Source organism: Rhamphochromis longiceps, linkage group LG9 (genome assembly GCF_057381845.1).
Source record: "Rhamphochromis longiceps isolate RC_006_pf linkage group LG9, R_longiceps_female_GT1.1, whole genome shotgun sequence".
NCBI classification, from domain to species: Eukaryota; Metazoa; Chordata; class Actinopteri; order Cichliformes; family Cichlidae; genus Rhamphochromis; species Rhamphochromis longiceps.
The window spans coordinates 35,644,151-35,661,184 of record NC_140565.1 but is presented as its reverse complement, the minus strand read 5'-3'; the positions used below and the strand labels follow the sequence as shown (position 1 = coordinate 35,661,184).

General features: G+C 42.5%; 1 protein-coding gene across 1 annotated transcript; it reads right to left on the bottom strand.

The window, feature by feature from the left end:
- Positions 1-3,654: 3,654 nt before the first annotated feature.
- On the bottom strand, positions 3,655-15,178 carry LOC146662789 (uncharacterized). Its single transcript, XM_085417918.1, has 7 exons — positions 15,091-15,178; positions 13,485-13,539; positions 9,319-10,297; positions 8,732-8,899; positions 8,245-8,340; positions 7,329-7,677; positions 3,655-3,698 (listed from the first exon to the last, which is right to left on the bottom strand). The coding sequence occupies exons 3-7, from the start codon at positions 10,285-10,287 to the stop codon at positions 3,655-3,657; spliced, it is 1,626 nt and encodes a 541-aa protein (XP_085274044.1). The 5' UTR covers positions 10,288-10,297; positions 13,485-13,539; positions 15,091-15,178.
- Between the last annotated feature and the right edge of the window lie 1,856 nt (positions 15,179-17,034).

Here is a 17,034-nt window from a genome sequence, read left to right as displayed (position 1 = left end):
CAGCCACCAAACTGGTCTTCATTATCCCAGAGAGGAGCCGCGCCTGGGCTTTAATAACAACAAAATCAGTTTAGTGACACGAGAGAAGAGTTCGAGTGAGCAGACCGACAGCAGAGGAGGAAACGATCACGGAGACATCAATCACAGAAGAGCAGCTGACGGAGAGCTGAAGTAAGGAAAGCTCAAACATCTGTGGAGCCCACTTTTCAGCAAAGTTTACCATCTGCTCGTATTTTGGTTTGAAGCTTTGAAAAAGCAAAGATGAACTCTCAGCTCAGAGGTGGTGTCCATCCTTCATGTACAGTCTGTTAGGCCCACCATGGCCGTCCCACACGTTTCCACTTTGTGTGCTCTGCATCACTGTGTGCCTTTAATTCACCAATCATGAAGTCTGGCTGAGAATTAAAGCTGGCGAGATAAAAGCTGATAACAGTGCATGTTGCTTCTGTTCTACACGAGTTCATTTCACGGCGCGTTAGGTCCGAGCCAGAAACCCTCTGAGCTGTGATGAAGAGGCGGGCAGGGCGAGCGGGCGGTGAAACATTAAAGTTACTCACCGTGTCCGGCTTCATCTGCACGGAGCGTCACGGAAAACTGTTTCAGCTGCTTTCACTGAGGAGAAGAAGCTGAAAGAGGAAAAGAGAGAAAACGCCACAGAGTTGTTCTTTGTCTAAAACTACAGAACAGCTGTGCTGTGATGTGGGTTACTACGGTAACGACCTGCCTCACTGATCATCACATTGGTCGAGCAGCCTGTTTGGTATCAGTGCATTAAATCTGTCCAACGTGTGCTTCCTGTTTAAGGAGTTCCTGAAGCTGTGCTCGTCTTTAGACTCCAGTAAGGACTGGAACTGGTTTTGGACCTCGTGGTTTCTCTCTGCTGGTTTTGGGGTCTCAGTGGAGTTTCTGGGAGCGATCAGAGTTTGAGTGATCCTGACACTTTGTCTGGAGGATGTTTGTACGCAATAAGATGAAGTGCAGACTGCTGTGAGCAGGTAGCTAAGACATGATTCTCGTCAGGCACAGTGATGTGCTGCTCACACTCAGCAGGTGCTGGGTTTGAACTTCCTGCTGTTCTGGGGTCTTTCTGTGTGGCGCTGTCTTGTCCCCCTGTGGCTGTGTGGGTGAACTGATGAAGTCAGACTGGTCGTAGGCGTGGATGTAGGAGGTGTTTGTCTCTCTGTATTAGCCCTGTGACGGTTTGATGACCTGCCTTTGGTCTAACCTGTTTCAGCTTATGGCAGACGGGATGAGCTAAAGCCACCTCCGTGGCTCAGACTGTGGATGGATGGATACACCCAAAGGGCCTCTCTCTCGCACCCCTCACTGGCCCCATATTTTCCTCGTTTAAAGTGTGTGAGCTACAAAGCCACTGATGAAGAGCCTGCAGGCTGAAAAATGATGATCTGGGTAAAACCTCGTGTAGGTTCACAGATGTTAAAGTGTTCTTATGGATTCTGGACTTCATTAGAAAGTTGAGCCGGCTGTTCATATCTGATGGAGCCTGCTGTCGTTTCTACTTTAAGGTGAGAGTGGAGAGAAGCATGGTAAGAATCAGAGGTGTGGACTCGAGTCACATGACTTGGACTCGAGTCAGACTCGAGTCATTAATTTTATGACTTTAGACTTGACTTGAAAAAATGTTCTAAGACTTGTGGCTTGACTTGGACTTTTACACCAATGACTTGGGACTTGAATTGGACTTGAACCGGTTTACTTGAAAAGACTTGATATTTTACCCCAAATATAAAATTTAACATGCATATTATATAGAGATTGAAAATGTGACGTCATTCACGGGTAGAACCGCAAAGGATTCTGGGAACTCGTGGCAAGCGGTACTAGCGCACGCAGGCTTTCAATTGAAATCAGTCACACAGCGATAAAAAGAAACACAAAAATGTCAAGAAGCTGTTGTATCATTAACTGCAATAGCCGGTCGCATGACAGCCACGGGAAGCCGACGGGTAAAGAGATCGGTTGTTATCGGATTACGTCGTTGAAGAGAAATTGTTTAAGCCATGTTTCTGAAGTAACAAAGAGGCGACTGGATTGCAGCCATTCAAAGATCAAATATAACGTCCCAGAACACTCCAGCTCACAGGTTAGTCTGCTCCAAGCATTTACACGAAGGCAAGTCTGCTGTTGTAGTTAATGCGTCACTTTCATAACATAATTGGTGATATAGGTTACAAGCAAGTCTGGCGCTGAACAGAAATTGTCGCGCTATGCTCCTTTATTTATTGTGCATAAATAGTGAATTGTCCTGACACAATATTGCGTTTCGCTTCTGTTATTATGGTACATTGACAAAAACATATACTTTTATTCACAGGATAAAACAGGGTTTTTGTATCACTAATTGCCCAGTACGATTACAGCATACAGTATTATTGTCACTGCTACATTTCTGTGATGCTACCAGAAATTATTTCCACTACTAATTAATTACCGTTGAGCTCAAAGGTCCTATTAATAAACGGTTAACGAATGTGTATTTATGAAGACGATTTGTGAGACTGGTAAACTTATGATACGTACGATGGTCTTTCGTTCTACACGGTGCGTTTCAAGGTCCTGCACCCATCCGTCGGTAAACTGTACCTGGGCTTGTTGCAGTGACCGGAAGTTACTAAACTTCATGAGTGTATGCACTCACTCCAAGAACCGTATGATTATAAATATGCATATAAATATGCTAAGATGAGATAGCTGACTTCATCTAACTAGCAAATGTTGTCCAGGCTACGTTGGTGATACAGTTTTTTTTAATATGTATGATATTTTTGTCATGCGATTTTAAAGCTGGTCCTACAACCGCATCCAAGAATAACATGCAGCTTATCTCAGAACTGTCGGTGAAAATTATTCTTGGAGCTAGGTTTAATTGAGCTGCATTTTATAGAGGTGCAATTTCACAATTTGTGTATATTTTCTAAGTTCACTATTTTGTCATGTGTTGAGAAAAACACAGATTTTAAAATTACATGGTCTAATATTTACATTTAGCATAACTGCAACATTATTTTTTCTTTTTTTTTTTTAAAGACTCGAAAGGACTTGAAATTCAAAGTTTCAGACTTGTGACTTGACTCGGACTTTTACACCAGTGACTTGAGACTCGACTCTGACTTGCCTGACATTACTTGAGACTTGACTTGAGACTTGAGGATAAAGACTTGAGACTTACTTGAGACTTGCAAAACAATGACTTGGTCCCACCTCTGGTAAGAATGCAAAATAAAGACTAAAGTATGAAGGACAGAAATCTGTAGGATGTGTCTACCTGCACAGGAACACTCAGAGCAGGAGAGCCTCACAGTTACACCTTCACGTTGGCATACATTAACATGCAGTTACACATGCATGTGTAATTCTATGCACCATGAAACACAAGCATGCATCGCGTTCTCCATCACTAATTGATTTTTCCTGCAGCTGACTCAAACCAGCTGCTGCTCCGATTTCACATTCATCCACAGATCCATCCACCATGCAGTACAGCCTGATTCAACCTTCAGTGCAGAAAGTAAAGCCAGGATGAAAAAGACACCAGATCTCCCAAAGCAAACCGACTGTGAGCCACTGTGTCCTGCTTTACTCGGATACTGCGACGATCAGATTTACCCAGAGCGTCGACAGGAGCCGAACAGCTTAGGCAGACTTGATGTCCTCGCACATGCAGAGGTTGTTTCCTGCTACAGGAAACAGGGGTGGGTGTAGCTCAGGTGGCAGAGCAGGTCAGCCACTAATCAGAAGGTCGGTGCTTCGATCCCAGGCTGCCTCCTGGCTGCCAAATATCCTTGGGCAAGATACTAACCCCGTGTTTGCCTACTGGTGGTGGTCAGAGGGCCCGGTGGCGCCAGTGTCCGGCAGCCTCTGTCAGTGCGCCCCAGGGCAGCTGTGGCTACAATGTAGCTGCCATCACGTGTGTGTGAATGTGTGTGTGACTGAATGTAGTGTGAAGCTAAGGACTGCATGCTTTGGGGTCCTTAGGGACTAGAAAAGCACTATACAAATACAGGCCATATACAGTGAGACCTACACTGTTACATGTAGACCGCTGCTCAGCGCTTTAAGTGCTTCCTGTCAGATATCTGAGGTGCAGTTTGGGCGATTTCATGTTCAAACATCAGTTTGGAGGTTTTAAAAAGGTTTAACTGAGTCTGCAGTCAGAGCACTACAGTCCATTTTATTTCAGCCACCTTTGCACATCATTTCTCATCTGTCCTTCTTCCCTTGATGTCCACGATGCCTCCAGATGTTTCTGAAGTCAGTGCAGGGTGATTGGTGACGCCACGGCGAGGCCTGATGCTAGTACAGACTTCCCAGTGAAGAAATAGGCAATGGTTTCCAGATGTTTGGAGTTTACAGCTGCACGCTCAGCAGTAGGCAGCAGCTTTTGTTTTTATTTCTAATCATTCGGCTCTTCAAGCACATGGATGCCAGTGTCTTGGCCCTCAAAGTTCCCACAGTGGTTTGTCAACCAGTGAGCATAGTGGGGTGATTACTGGTGGGACTCCTGACCCTTTAAAGCCAGAAGGTCAAACTAACAGTTGGTGTAATATTGCAGCCGCCTCGGGCTGTAGCTCACCACCCTGACCCACACCGAGGCCCTGGTGGCCTGAGACAGTCACACTTTACCCCGATGGACTCAACGAGATCCACGACAAGATTTTTATTATTACGAGTTTTCAAGAAGAAAGTTTTGCTAAATTCCTGCTTAAAGCCGTGAACAACAGAGACAGAAACACTGAGTGAGCCACGTGGCTTCAGCCTGCAGAAACATGTGCACGCATCAGAGTTTGTTTCATGAGCTCAGGAGAGACGATTTCAGCTTCATGCCACAGAAACAACCTGATTCTGAAAGGCTTTGAAGAGCTTTTGCTCCGTGTGACGACTTTGTGCTCGTCTATCAGAGGATCCAGTCAGAACAAAGAGAACACCTGAGCCTGGTGGCGCTCGCTCCTCCCTCACAGATCCTTACATCAGACACCATCCACTGATCGGCTCATTTAACCCTGCAGACTACGCCTGCTGCAGCGGTTCAGTGCACCTGTGTGTGTGCCTGTGTGTGTGTCTGTGTGTCCGGTGGAAACTTAAGCAGAACTTTTACTTCAGATCAGAAGTCTGGACTCAGTGTTCTGAGTACGTTTTTTTTTTTTTTTCCATGCAGAAGTTAAAGCTTCATTGTTGGACTTAAACTGGATGTTTTTAGGGATTTAACTGCATCGCTGAGAGGAAATAAAACTGAGCCTCACACTGAGGCCAGCTGGACTGAAAACTGAGGCCGGGAGACTCAGCCGGCTTCTGGTGGAGTCAGGATGTCAGATATCTCAGATTAAAATGAAAAGATGGTTTCACAACTACAGTTTGGCAAATGCAATCTCTCTCAGGAGCACGCTGCAGATGGAAACCTTCTTACAGACTTTATAGAGATATATGTTCAGAGATAACTACTTCAGTTAGCTCGGCTCTCGGCCTCCCCTGACATAAAGTTTAAAGCTGTAACACCAACTACACAACTGTACCAAGACTTGTGTTCCTCCCAGATTTATTCTGCTGCAGGATGACGAGACCAAGCATCCAGCCAGAGCAGCAGGGCCCTGCGCCACAGACCAGGAAGTCCTCTGAAGGACTGCCCAGGTCTAAAGGAAGCCTCTTACACACCCAAAGGCTCATGGCGGAGACAAAACGTGTAGGTCAGATGCAGAGGCCTGAGGTCAAACCACAGTTTGTGATTTGAAGCACTTCCTGGTGAACGTGGCAGTAATGGTGTCCTCTGAAGGAGGAGAGCGGCGGCTCCTCTGATCCACAGAAAAGGCTAATTGCAGAGGATCCAGAGCAAGCCTCGGGCCTCCACTTTCATCTGCTCGCTCCTCTTAATTAATCAAACTCCAGCAGCAGAGTTCAGCTTCCTGCCGGCTTTTTAATTAATCAGCTGAGCCGGGAACATTCAGCCACACGGCAGACGAGAGAAGAGGAGGACGTTTGTCACGCTGCTGAACCTGCGACGGCCTCCAGATTGTTAGAATTAATCAGTTTTCTCTTTATATCCAATCACACGTGTTGGACGCTTTAGATCCAAGCAGCGGTCAGAAAAGATCGCCGCAGACCAGAGAGCTGACACCTGAATGCAGACGCTGGTTAATTCTGCTCCCTGAGCTCAGCTGTGATGAGTTTAGGTCAGATGTGGAACAGGAAACCAGCGCTGTGCTGTTCTCTTCACACATACACAGCATCCTCTGGTGCCTCGGGGAGGCTGTTATCAGTAAAGGGCGAGAGATAACGGCCCAGTCTCCTGAGGTGGAGTAAGTCTCAGGAGACTGTGGTTCATGTACCGCTCGGGATGGTCGTTTGACTCGTTTTCACTCGCTCGGTTTCATTTGGAGTTTATTCTTTCAGTTCAGGCACATTAAAATCTCCAGTATTAGGACTCGATGCTCCAGCTCTCACCACAGCTTTCTGTCCTCTGTTTAAAATCTACACTGTAAAACCTAATAAGTTCACAGAACTCAAAAATTGTTGTGTAACAGATTACACAACAATTTTCTAGTGATGTTTTTAAAAGTTTTAAGTTTAACTAAAATAAAAATTGTAGTTGCAGTTGCCTTAAATTACCTCAATGTTAACTCATAAATGTTGATATTCCTCAACTTATAATTAGGGAGTAATAAACTCAAAATGTTCAATATGTTTCAACTTAATTAAGGTGGGAAATACACTCAAAATATTTTACATATTGCAACTCATATGATGTGGGAAATGAACTCAAACTTTTTCATATTTTCTAACTTATAATATGGGAAATAACACTTAATCTTCAAGATTTTTAAAATACTGTGGGAAATACACTTACAAATAATTCTGAACTATTTGCCCAGTAAATTATAATCAGCTAAAAGTGTTAGAAAACATGAAAGTAACAACACTAACAATTTAACAACTTTTTATTAAACACAATGTGCTTTTAAAAAGGCACAAACAACAGAGCTCACTCATAAAAAAGTGCTTCATAAATAAAACAAGAGAAAAAGACTCCAAGGGTCACAACCTTCTGGATACATGTGAATAAAAGCTCGAGAGTCTGCGTATTGTAGGTCTAGTGCACAGAACTACCCAAAAAGCAGGAGAAATGAGGCATCCATGTACTGGTTTACACAACTGTACATAACTGGGAACAAACATCAGGTAGTGCATTGAGGTATTAGGCAACACAACGTTAAACATGAATAGTCCACAAAATGAGCAGTCATTCACTTTAAATTAGAAGTAGAAAAGCCCAATGATTAGGGAAAAAAACAAACAAAAAAAAGCTTCCTCAATACTCAGCTCAACAAGTAGTCCATTCTGAGTGATCCACTCATTGAACAAATCATTCTTCAGCGTCAGTAGACGCCCTTTCAGTGGTTTGTTGTCCTCAAGGCACATCACAACCTTCTGGATAAATGTGAATGTAAGCTCAAGTTTCTTTGGGTATTGTAGGTCTAGTGCATAGATGTACCCAAAGAGCAGGAGAAATGACTCAGCCAGATTTGTGGGACCATTCACAAGTATTTCATCCTCAATGACAATGCAGATGCTTTCGGGACTGAAGAGGGCCGAATCAGTAGTGTCATCCGTGACAACTGTCAGCAGAGCCACAGGAGTGTCAGTGAGGTCTGGACCATCTGCTGACTGCAAAACAAAAATAATACAAGAATGAGTTCAGCCCCACAAGGACACAAATCATGCTATTGATTAGAGGTGTGAATCTTCATAAGTCACACGTTTCTTTTAGGATTATAATGTCAACGATTTAATTTGATATGGCGATACATCATGATGCATTACAATAATCTTAATTTCGGTTTGACTTCAAAACATATGTTTAAATAAATGTTTTCAATAATAAATATATGCCAAGATTTTTGTTTTTGTTATTTACCAAACATTTCTCTGACCACAACATGGCACCTCCAAAAAAATAGAACACTTGAATTTTAAAAGGGAGATAGTTTTTATCTGCAGATTTTTTTTGTATAATAATCTTTCAACTATTTTCATGTTTTCTGGTTTATGCGTAACAATCTTCTTGCAATCTTATTCAACAATAGTTGATATATGGGAGAAAACAAGTCAGATGAGGACTGTGTTGAACCTCCTTCCTGATATACACCCTGGTTCTCCTTGAGTTCTGAGCGATGTCATATGTTTGACTGAACAGCTAGGCAAAGGGGTTGATGCTGAGGCCAGTACACTTACATCACAAGTCCTGAATAACATGGAGGCATCTTCACGCAGGTACACAGGAAGTGCACGAAGGACGAGGGCCCGTCTTGTATTTACATCATGCTGTTCCTAGATGAACATACAATATCTATTAGAATAGTATTTACACAAATGCAGAGTAAAAACAAAGTGTTGGATAGCCATGTTCTGATTGGACACCCCTGATCTATAACAATGACAAACTTTTTGTGTAACGGGCTAAACTTGTCAATCTAGAAGGGTAACCCTACCCTACCCTACCCTAGCCATAGATGGTAAATTCTGTATTTTGGATTTTTTTGGATATTTTGATAGGATAGATTTTGTCAAGATGTCCTTCTCCTAAAATGACAACCTTGTATCCATGGCATAATCACTTAATCTCGGAGCACAGTTGAAGCAATTGACACTATGGCTTCTTACAGCTGTGTACAAACCATCGGTTAATGTAATCCTGAATCATGTGAAATGAAAAATTTACCCGAATGTCATAAATTCTCATGAGCTTTGCTAGCTCCTCTGCAATCTTGCCAGTCTTGATGGCCTTGTCTCGGAACAAAGTGATGAGTCTAGGGGTGTGTCTGTCCAGCTCCTTGTAGAATTGAGTGCGCAGGTTAACATTGTTGATTCGGTGGAACTCTGCCACCACCTGTACATGAACAGAAATACACAGAAATGAACAAAGATGAATTAGGAACAGAATTGTGAATGTATTTTAAAAAGTTCTCAGGTTAGCAAAACCAGAGAAATTCTAATCAGAACCAAGGCCAAAATAGAAAGTTATTCGTCATTCTTTGTAATGTTATCTAAAGGAAATTTTAATAAATAAACTTCTAGAGACTTTGTTTACTATGAATGGGGAAAAAAAGAAAAAAAAACATCACAGTGATGTGTTGTCATTTTACATCTGCCATTTGCTTTTTGGTAAATTGTTTGAAAATCTAGACTTTTAAAAACTGGGAGAACAGTAAAGAGACAGACAGACATATACACACACACACACACACACACACACACACACACACACACACACACACACACACACACACACTTTTAATTTTATTTTACCTGTGACTCTATAAGTAGGGCTGGCCATCTGTCCACGACGTCTCTCACTCGTGGAGCTACAACAGCTCCAACAATTTCTTGGCGACGTAGGGCATAGGTTGTGTCCATGAGCTTGCCTATGACCAAGTAGTTTCTCTCAGTCTTTTCGACTTCATGCATGATCTTTTCTCTCATTTTTTCCAGAGAGGCTGGGGTTTGATCCTTCGGTAGGTTAGTGATGTAGTTGACCTCAGCTTTTCGAGCTTTCTTTATGTTTTGATGGGGGTGATCATTGTTGGGGTTGTTTCGGCTCCGCCTCCCTGTGTTGATGGCTACTTCTGCAACCCCAGCTTTGGCCAGATTGTTACGGTAAGATGCAAGCTTGTACCCCATGTGGCGTTTCCATCCCAACGCCCCGTCTTCACCAGCTGTCATTCTGAGACATGGATGAGCTCTAATCAAAGCTTGAGCAGCCATTGCCAATTCCTTGTCATGTGCGTATGCTTTAAAACTGTAGATTGTTTCTGCCATTTTTCTAAGGATTTCACTCTTCTGTGATCTCTTTAACTTCAGCAATTTTCCTGATTCTTCATAAACTCGATTTCCTTCTTCTAGTATATGATCCATTTCATAACCAAAACTAGGAACAACAAATTCATCAGGCCAACTCTTCTGGCGCTGTATCGCAGGTACATGTGGGAGTATGTCTGTGTCAGAAGATGCAGTAGAGAAGGTGTCGCTTTCAGGTCTGACAACTCTTAATGTGCCCTTCTCTGGTAACTCCTGGATGTCCACAAGGAGACAAAGATCACCATCAAAGTCCGGATCCTCATAGTGAAGGCTAAAGTCCCCATCCAGTCTTGGCTTGAACCTCTCTTGAATTATTTCTTTCAGCTCCTCCACTGACTTTGGTCGCTCAAGTAGAGTAAGTTTCAGGGCGGTGTCTCGTTCAACATACACACGCAGCACATGCTTCTGGGCAGCAGCCATCTTTTGGTTCCTAGGGGAAGAAAAAAAAAGAAAAAGGGAAAAAAAAGAACAAACATTAATTTTTATGGAGAGTAAACGTGATACAAACAATGTACACAAGTCCATAGCCTCACTTGAACGATGGGAAGTATGGAAGGACACCTGCTGGAGTGAGGCAGTTTATTCATGGACCCACTGCCCAGCACAGCTCCAAGAGAATGTTGAAGTCAGCTGTTAACCTGCTTCAATAAATCTTCAATGTAATAATATGAAACGTTTTGGTGTCAAGAGCAATCTTCCATCTACGTTGTAAGCACAGAGAGGTGTTTTGTCATTTAGCTCTGATGGGGTGTGAACAGCCAGATTATTTGGGAAAAGTTCGTAAGATCTCAGGTGTTCAATGTAGTGCGATATGTGCCTTTGGCAAAGAAAGACAACACTACTATTAACCAGGAGAACCTGTTCAATTCTACAGAACTTAGGCAGTCCTCCCTCTTGTCCAACAGACAAAAACATTCCTACATTATAATCAGTTCCATCAATGCAGATCTTTGATGTGCTGTAAATAACATTGCTTGCTGTTATTTGTTTAACATATGTCTTTGCAACATCTGGAAGCATTGATACCAGTACAGAGGAGACATTTGATGCTTGCTGGTGAGGTCTGAAGAATCCTGAGGCACTGAGATGAAATGCTACCATGTACTGATGCCTGTCGGCGAGTGTTTTTAACACATTTTTAAAGTTTTGTGTATCGTGTACAACTCTCTTGAAAAAACTGTGTTTTCCCTCAAACCTCATTGTCCACAAGTGTACAAGGGGCCCAAAAAGACGTATAAGGTCAGGATAGTGTTCAATGTAGTGATGCTTAGGACGGAGTTTGAAATCTGGAAAGGCTTCTTTCAGCATCTGTCTATGATCTTGGATCTTCGACTGTAAATACTGGATGGACTCCTCTGTGAATTCTGAAGACAGTGATAACTCTACTACCTCTTTTAAGTCCATTAGCACAGTCCATATCCCATCCTCTTCAGGAACAGCATTTCCAATAATCAAAGGGAGCAGTCTAAGCAATGTGGCATTTTCATGGCCATTACCACCAATGCTTTTCTTTAAAGCAAAGCTCTGTGGTATTTTATGAGGTTTCTCAAGCTTGTCTGTTCCTTGGTAGGGAAATGACAGAATTCTGTCATTCAAATATTCAAGGGTGAAGTATTTGCGACGGATCATCTCTCCAATACACAGGGCGAGCTCTGTAGGCACAATGCCCTCCAAAAGATCATGGAGGGCATCAGGTGGAAAGCCAGTGACAGTATGAAAATGCTCTAGTTGCTGTCTCAGGACACAATCTGCCTGAACACCATTTTGACTCCGACTGACCCCATGCATTACGGCATGCACATCACTATTATGGCTGTCTTTTGTCCTAAGACTGAACTCGCCGCTTGCAACTTCATGAGTCTGAAGTTTAACTTGTGTTGCTGTGCAGAACCTGCAAAAGTGTTCTGCTCTAAAAGACTTTGAAAAGCCTGCCAACTCATGGGCTGCAAGATTGTCACACACCACACACATGACTGTTCCTTGGACTACCTTACCAATAGACTCAATAAATATCCCATCTTGTTCAAGGGTACGGAGGTCTCTCAACAAAGGACCAAGTGCTTTTTCATACCCAAATGTCTGGATGTCAGCCACTTTACATAAAGCAGCAAGCTGAATCACATGCAAGGCTGACCGGTATTTACTGGGAAGATCAGCAAGCATCCAGTATACTGAACAGATTTTGTGTATTTTGCGCGATGTGCCAAGCGGATTGGCTATCTCCAAATCATCAATGTACAAAATTAGTGTTATTTTGAACTCATCTGAAGACAAGAATGTGTTCTCTTTGAAGTACAAACCATCTTGGTGGCTTACATAGACACCGTTTTGTGCCACCTTTGTTTCTTTAATTTTATCAAGAATATCTGTATGACTGAAGATTTTTTGTATCATTTTGAGAATGGGAACATGTACTGCTGTGTGTCCTGGCTGTAGCAGATACTGTACAGGCTTTACCACAGGGTAATTATTTTCGATGAAGGTTTTCCTTCTCTTGGTTGAGGATAACGGCTTCCCCTTAGCTGTGGCACTGACAATAACATTGCAGTCCATAACAGTACTGACAACCTCATTTAGAATTGCTTCACTGACAGTGATATCATGACTCTCTAAGACCTCTCTGATGTCATGTTTGAGTATCGGTTGGGACAAGAAAAATATCTGAGTCAAATGTTCCACTATTTCCTGAGATGCCATTTCTGACACATGAAGAATAGATTGCATCTTTAGAAATAACGATGCCAAGTTATGGTTCAGCTGGGCCTTTAACATGTCTGGGTCACACTGACTGTTTATCTCATCGAGATCAAATGTGTCTGCAGACCCTGGACTGTGAGTTTCAGCAGGTTCCCGAAGACTTTCTGCTGCAACTAGCTCTGGGGCGCTATCGTTGTATGCCAATACAACACATTCACCAAAGCCTGAATCACCACTATGCTTTCTACTTTTGTGTGCATTAAATGCTGAGTAACTATTTGTTCTGTAATTACAGTTTTTGAATGGGCATGGTACCATCTCATGACTTCGTAAATGATTTCTCAAGTGACCAAACAGAATTCCCTCAGAAAAGGGCTGTGTGAAGTTACACAAAGGACATATAAAACAACTACGTGCTCCTTCAGTTGCATCAACTCTATGTGAATCATTATGTGATCTTGACAGATGAGCTTTCATTGCCTCGAATGATGGAAAAGTACAAATGCAACTGTCATAGAGACATGGCAGGGGGGACACTCGTGAATATTGGGTATGCAATACAGTGTAGTGCCAAAATAATTGTCCCCGAGTATTTGAAGTTGCAGAACACAACTTGCATTTCCACTCCATTGGGCCAACTTCACCCCTGCAATTAAAACATTTGCAGTCAAAACCATTTCAGCCCTGTTTGCACTTTTGGCTTTTCAAAATGCACTGTTTACACGCATTGTACTTAAAATGCATGTCAATTTTTAAATTAGGTGGAACATAATTATGCCAACAAGTTCACACAGTAATTTAATTTTGTCTGTTCTGTTGCAAAAAAAAAATCTAAAAATTTTGAATAATTCAGGGCAAAATTCTCTAGTTTCTTTGTATTTATTTTTTATTTAAATTAGGACACAAATTATAAAACTCACCCACTGACAACTGGTGAAATGCTGACTCTCTGTAGCGCTCTTTGCAGTCTGATATCTGTAAACAATATGTGCACAAAGACGACTTGTTAATGTTCAAAAACATTTTTTGCACAGCACACACACGTAGTCAGCTGATCTCATCTGATGCAGATCTGCTCCTTGATCAAGTGACATTTGTCCGGATTTTTGGCACGAGTCACGTCGAATCAGCACCGCAGCTGGATGGCCCGATTTACATACCCAGCGCAGCTGATACTCACCACAATAATTTACTAAGATTATATGCACTCCTGTTATTAAGTCCAGTTCAGTCTGTTAATGTTAACCGTTTCAAACTAATGTTAATAGGTGTGTTGCTAAGCTTAATAACTTAAATAACAAACTTGAAATTTACCCGTCCTATTTTCCCCTTTATTGTTTTTTCTCTGTGCTGTAAATCTTCTGTCTAAGAAGAAATCTGAAGCTGCTGTTCTGAAAATGAGCTACCAAAACTTTTTCTGAATGAATCAATAAAGATCAATTTATGGAAAGCTGTGATGAAGGCGGTTTTGTCTTTAATTATATTCAACAATATAACATATTCGACCACTTTTAAGTGATTTTGTGATCTTTAATACACTTTAATACACTAAAGTTAAGGTTTTTTACCTAATTTCTAGTAAGTGGCCCAGCCCCTCCTATATTTTTATGTATGTGGCCCTCAGTGAAAAAAGTTTGGACACCCCTGCCTTACAGGTTAGGGAGTATTTGTGATCCGCACAGTCTGCATCAATGATTCTTTCTTAGCCTGGGAGCAGAACGCGGCTCTTTATTTTCATTTCATTTCAATTTATCTAGCAAAGATCGATAGGGTCTGGCTTAAAGGTGTCAAGGAGGCGCCTCAGTCTGGCTGGTTGAGCCTTGTCGAATTAGCGCGAACAATTTAGGTGAACTTCGTTCGTAGCACCGAGTTTGACCAGTGTGTAATGTTAGGCTGAATCAGGCGATGCATTTTTCCGCAAGGCTTGACTTGTAGAGCTCGCTTAGTGGAATACCCCTCTAAACTGTTAAAAGAACTTCGAGATTATCTCACAACCACACATTTGAGACTACGAAAAAATACAAACATGTGTCTAATTACCATCATGATAACACACTCATGTTGTTTATTATTGTTCGCTTCATGCTAGCACACACACATAGCTCAACAGCGTAAACTACTGACTGTGTAACACGGACACTTATTGAAATAAGTATACTCACAATACACACGTGCATTACCGGCGAATACGACAACCGGTAGAAACGGACAGTAGAAAATTTTAGTAGAAAGTTCAAAGGCATAGAGCTAGAACTGCCACCGTCAACTTCCCGGGCAAGAATACAATGCATTATGGGAAATGTTGTCCCCCACGGAAAACCGCCAAAACGTTACACCGTTCTAATTTGAAATAACATTACGTATTTGTCACATTCGAAAACTTCTAAAATTACAATTACTTGGATTCGAATTCATTTATAACAAACATTCACTGTGCGCAAAGTACGAATGTATTTCCAGTAAAAAAATAAAAAAGAATGTTTATCGAAATTAAATTTAAACAAAACAAAAACACGTTAGACTTACCAAATTTAGGGCAGTTGATGAAAAAAAATAAGGTGGTGGTCGTGGTAGGTTGAAGTTGGGGACTCTTAATCCACACGGGCTGGCCAAATCTTCCCTGCATCAAGGTAAATTCAAGATGGCTGACTCAGCTTTCCTGAGGGAGCGACAAGACTCCACCCACCAGAACGTCACTAATATATGCTTCTTAAACTTTTTGAGCGTTCCGAACAAATTAGCTAAAAAATATTGAGCCCTATTCAATTAAAGTTGCATAAAAGCCAACAGAGCTCAATACTTTATAGTTTGCTCAACTACAAAACGACATTTGAGTGTTATGAGCTTATTAGTTATGAGCTAGAACAACTGTTAGGGATTACAGTGTAGTCATGAAACTGTAGAACAAATACTTTACCGTAAAAGGAGCCGACCGAGCATGACATCAGCTGGATTTTTCCTTTATTTCCTGATCTGTGTTTGCGCTCGTCCCCGGAGAGGAATTAGTTTTCTATTTGTTTCAGTCCAACGTGTCGAGGCTTGAGAGCAACACAGACGTTCTTTGTAACGACAGATGCTTCAGTCAGGTTTGGTTTCGTATCAGAGCAGATCTGCCCAAAACCCACAAAACCACTGCGTGTGTGCGTGTGCGCGCGTGCGCGCGTGTGTGCATGCGTGCGTGTGTGTGTGTGTAACCTTTACTTGATGCACTCATTGGCCAGCAGCGGTTTCACATTCCAGAGTGATGAAGGCAGTTATGTCTTCCCATCAGATAAACCACCTGCTCACTGCACATGCTCAGACCGGGTCAGCATATTGTTTCCTTGCTAAGCCGTGATTGGTTCATATAAACAACACAGAGCTGCAGAAACATTTAAAGAAACTCTCATTTGGAAACATTGAAGTTCCAAAATCAGCTTAAACACAATGAAAATGTTCCAACCTCTGGTTTGGAGGCTCCAAACCAGAGGTTCTCACAGAAACGTCAGAGAGTCGTCTGACAGAGATGTAACACAACGCTCAGTCATCTTTGGTGTGTAGAAAAGCAGAGGTCGAGAGACCCGTGTTTTGGCCAGGTGTTACCAGGTGTTTATCAGGACGGCTGAGGCCGAGAGAGCAGGGGGAAGACACGCAGGGCGGTTTTAAACTCGCGCCTCCAGCATCCAAAGATGCAGAATTTCAAAAGAACCAGAGCGAAGCTTGACTTTCCAAAGAAGACAGAGCTGAGCAGCACCGTCACCGCTCCACCCGGAGGTGTGCAGTTAGATGCAGGAGCACCTGTGGACGTGAGATCCTTAGCGCCTGTTTGCCATTTAATGTGCAGCAGCTGCAGAAACACTTTATCTCTGGAGGGATTCGCACTGGCGGGCATGAAATACGCTTTGGTTTGTCCCGACCTCAGCTTTCTCCTCGTCGGTCAGATCGTTAGTGCTCAGTGATGACAAGCTCAGATGGCATGAAGCATCAGGCAGCATCAGGAGGCAGGCAGACCTCATTGTGCTGCAGAAGTTTAGTCTTTCTGTTATTAAGCTATTATTTCCGGACTATTTTCACTTAAAGCTGAATAAATGACGAACGTTCCCGCTGTGAGGCCACCAGAAGAATTTCATGGGAAATATTGGGATCATTTTCTGCAGCTTTCGGTGGATTTTTGCAGCAGGAACAAATGAATCAAGCAGCAGATGTGTTCCTCCATTTGATTCATAGATCTTGCATAGACAGTGTGACCGGACGAAACAAGCTTACTTGAAAGAACATGACACAAAGGCTTCTCACACTTTCTAAATATCAGACGCAAATGAGTCTGAAACATTCAGGGTACCCTATGGTACCGTTTAGTCTGCTGCTGCGTGTGGCAGTGCCTCGAGCAGCTGCAGCAAAACTGTCCCCAAAAACAAAATCGGCCCAATTAAGCCCTACTGTGACCACGTTAGCAGGTGGAGGGCTGCTGTAACTCTCAGGTGTCATCAA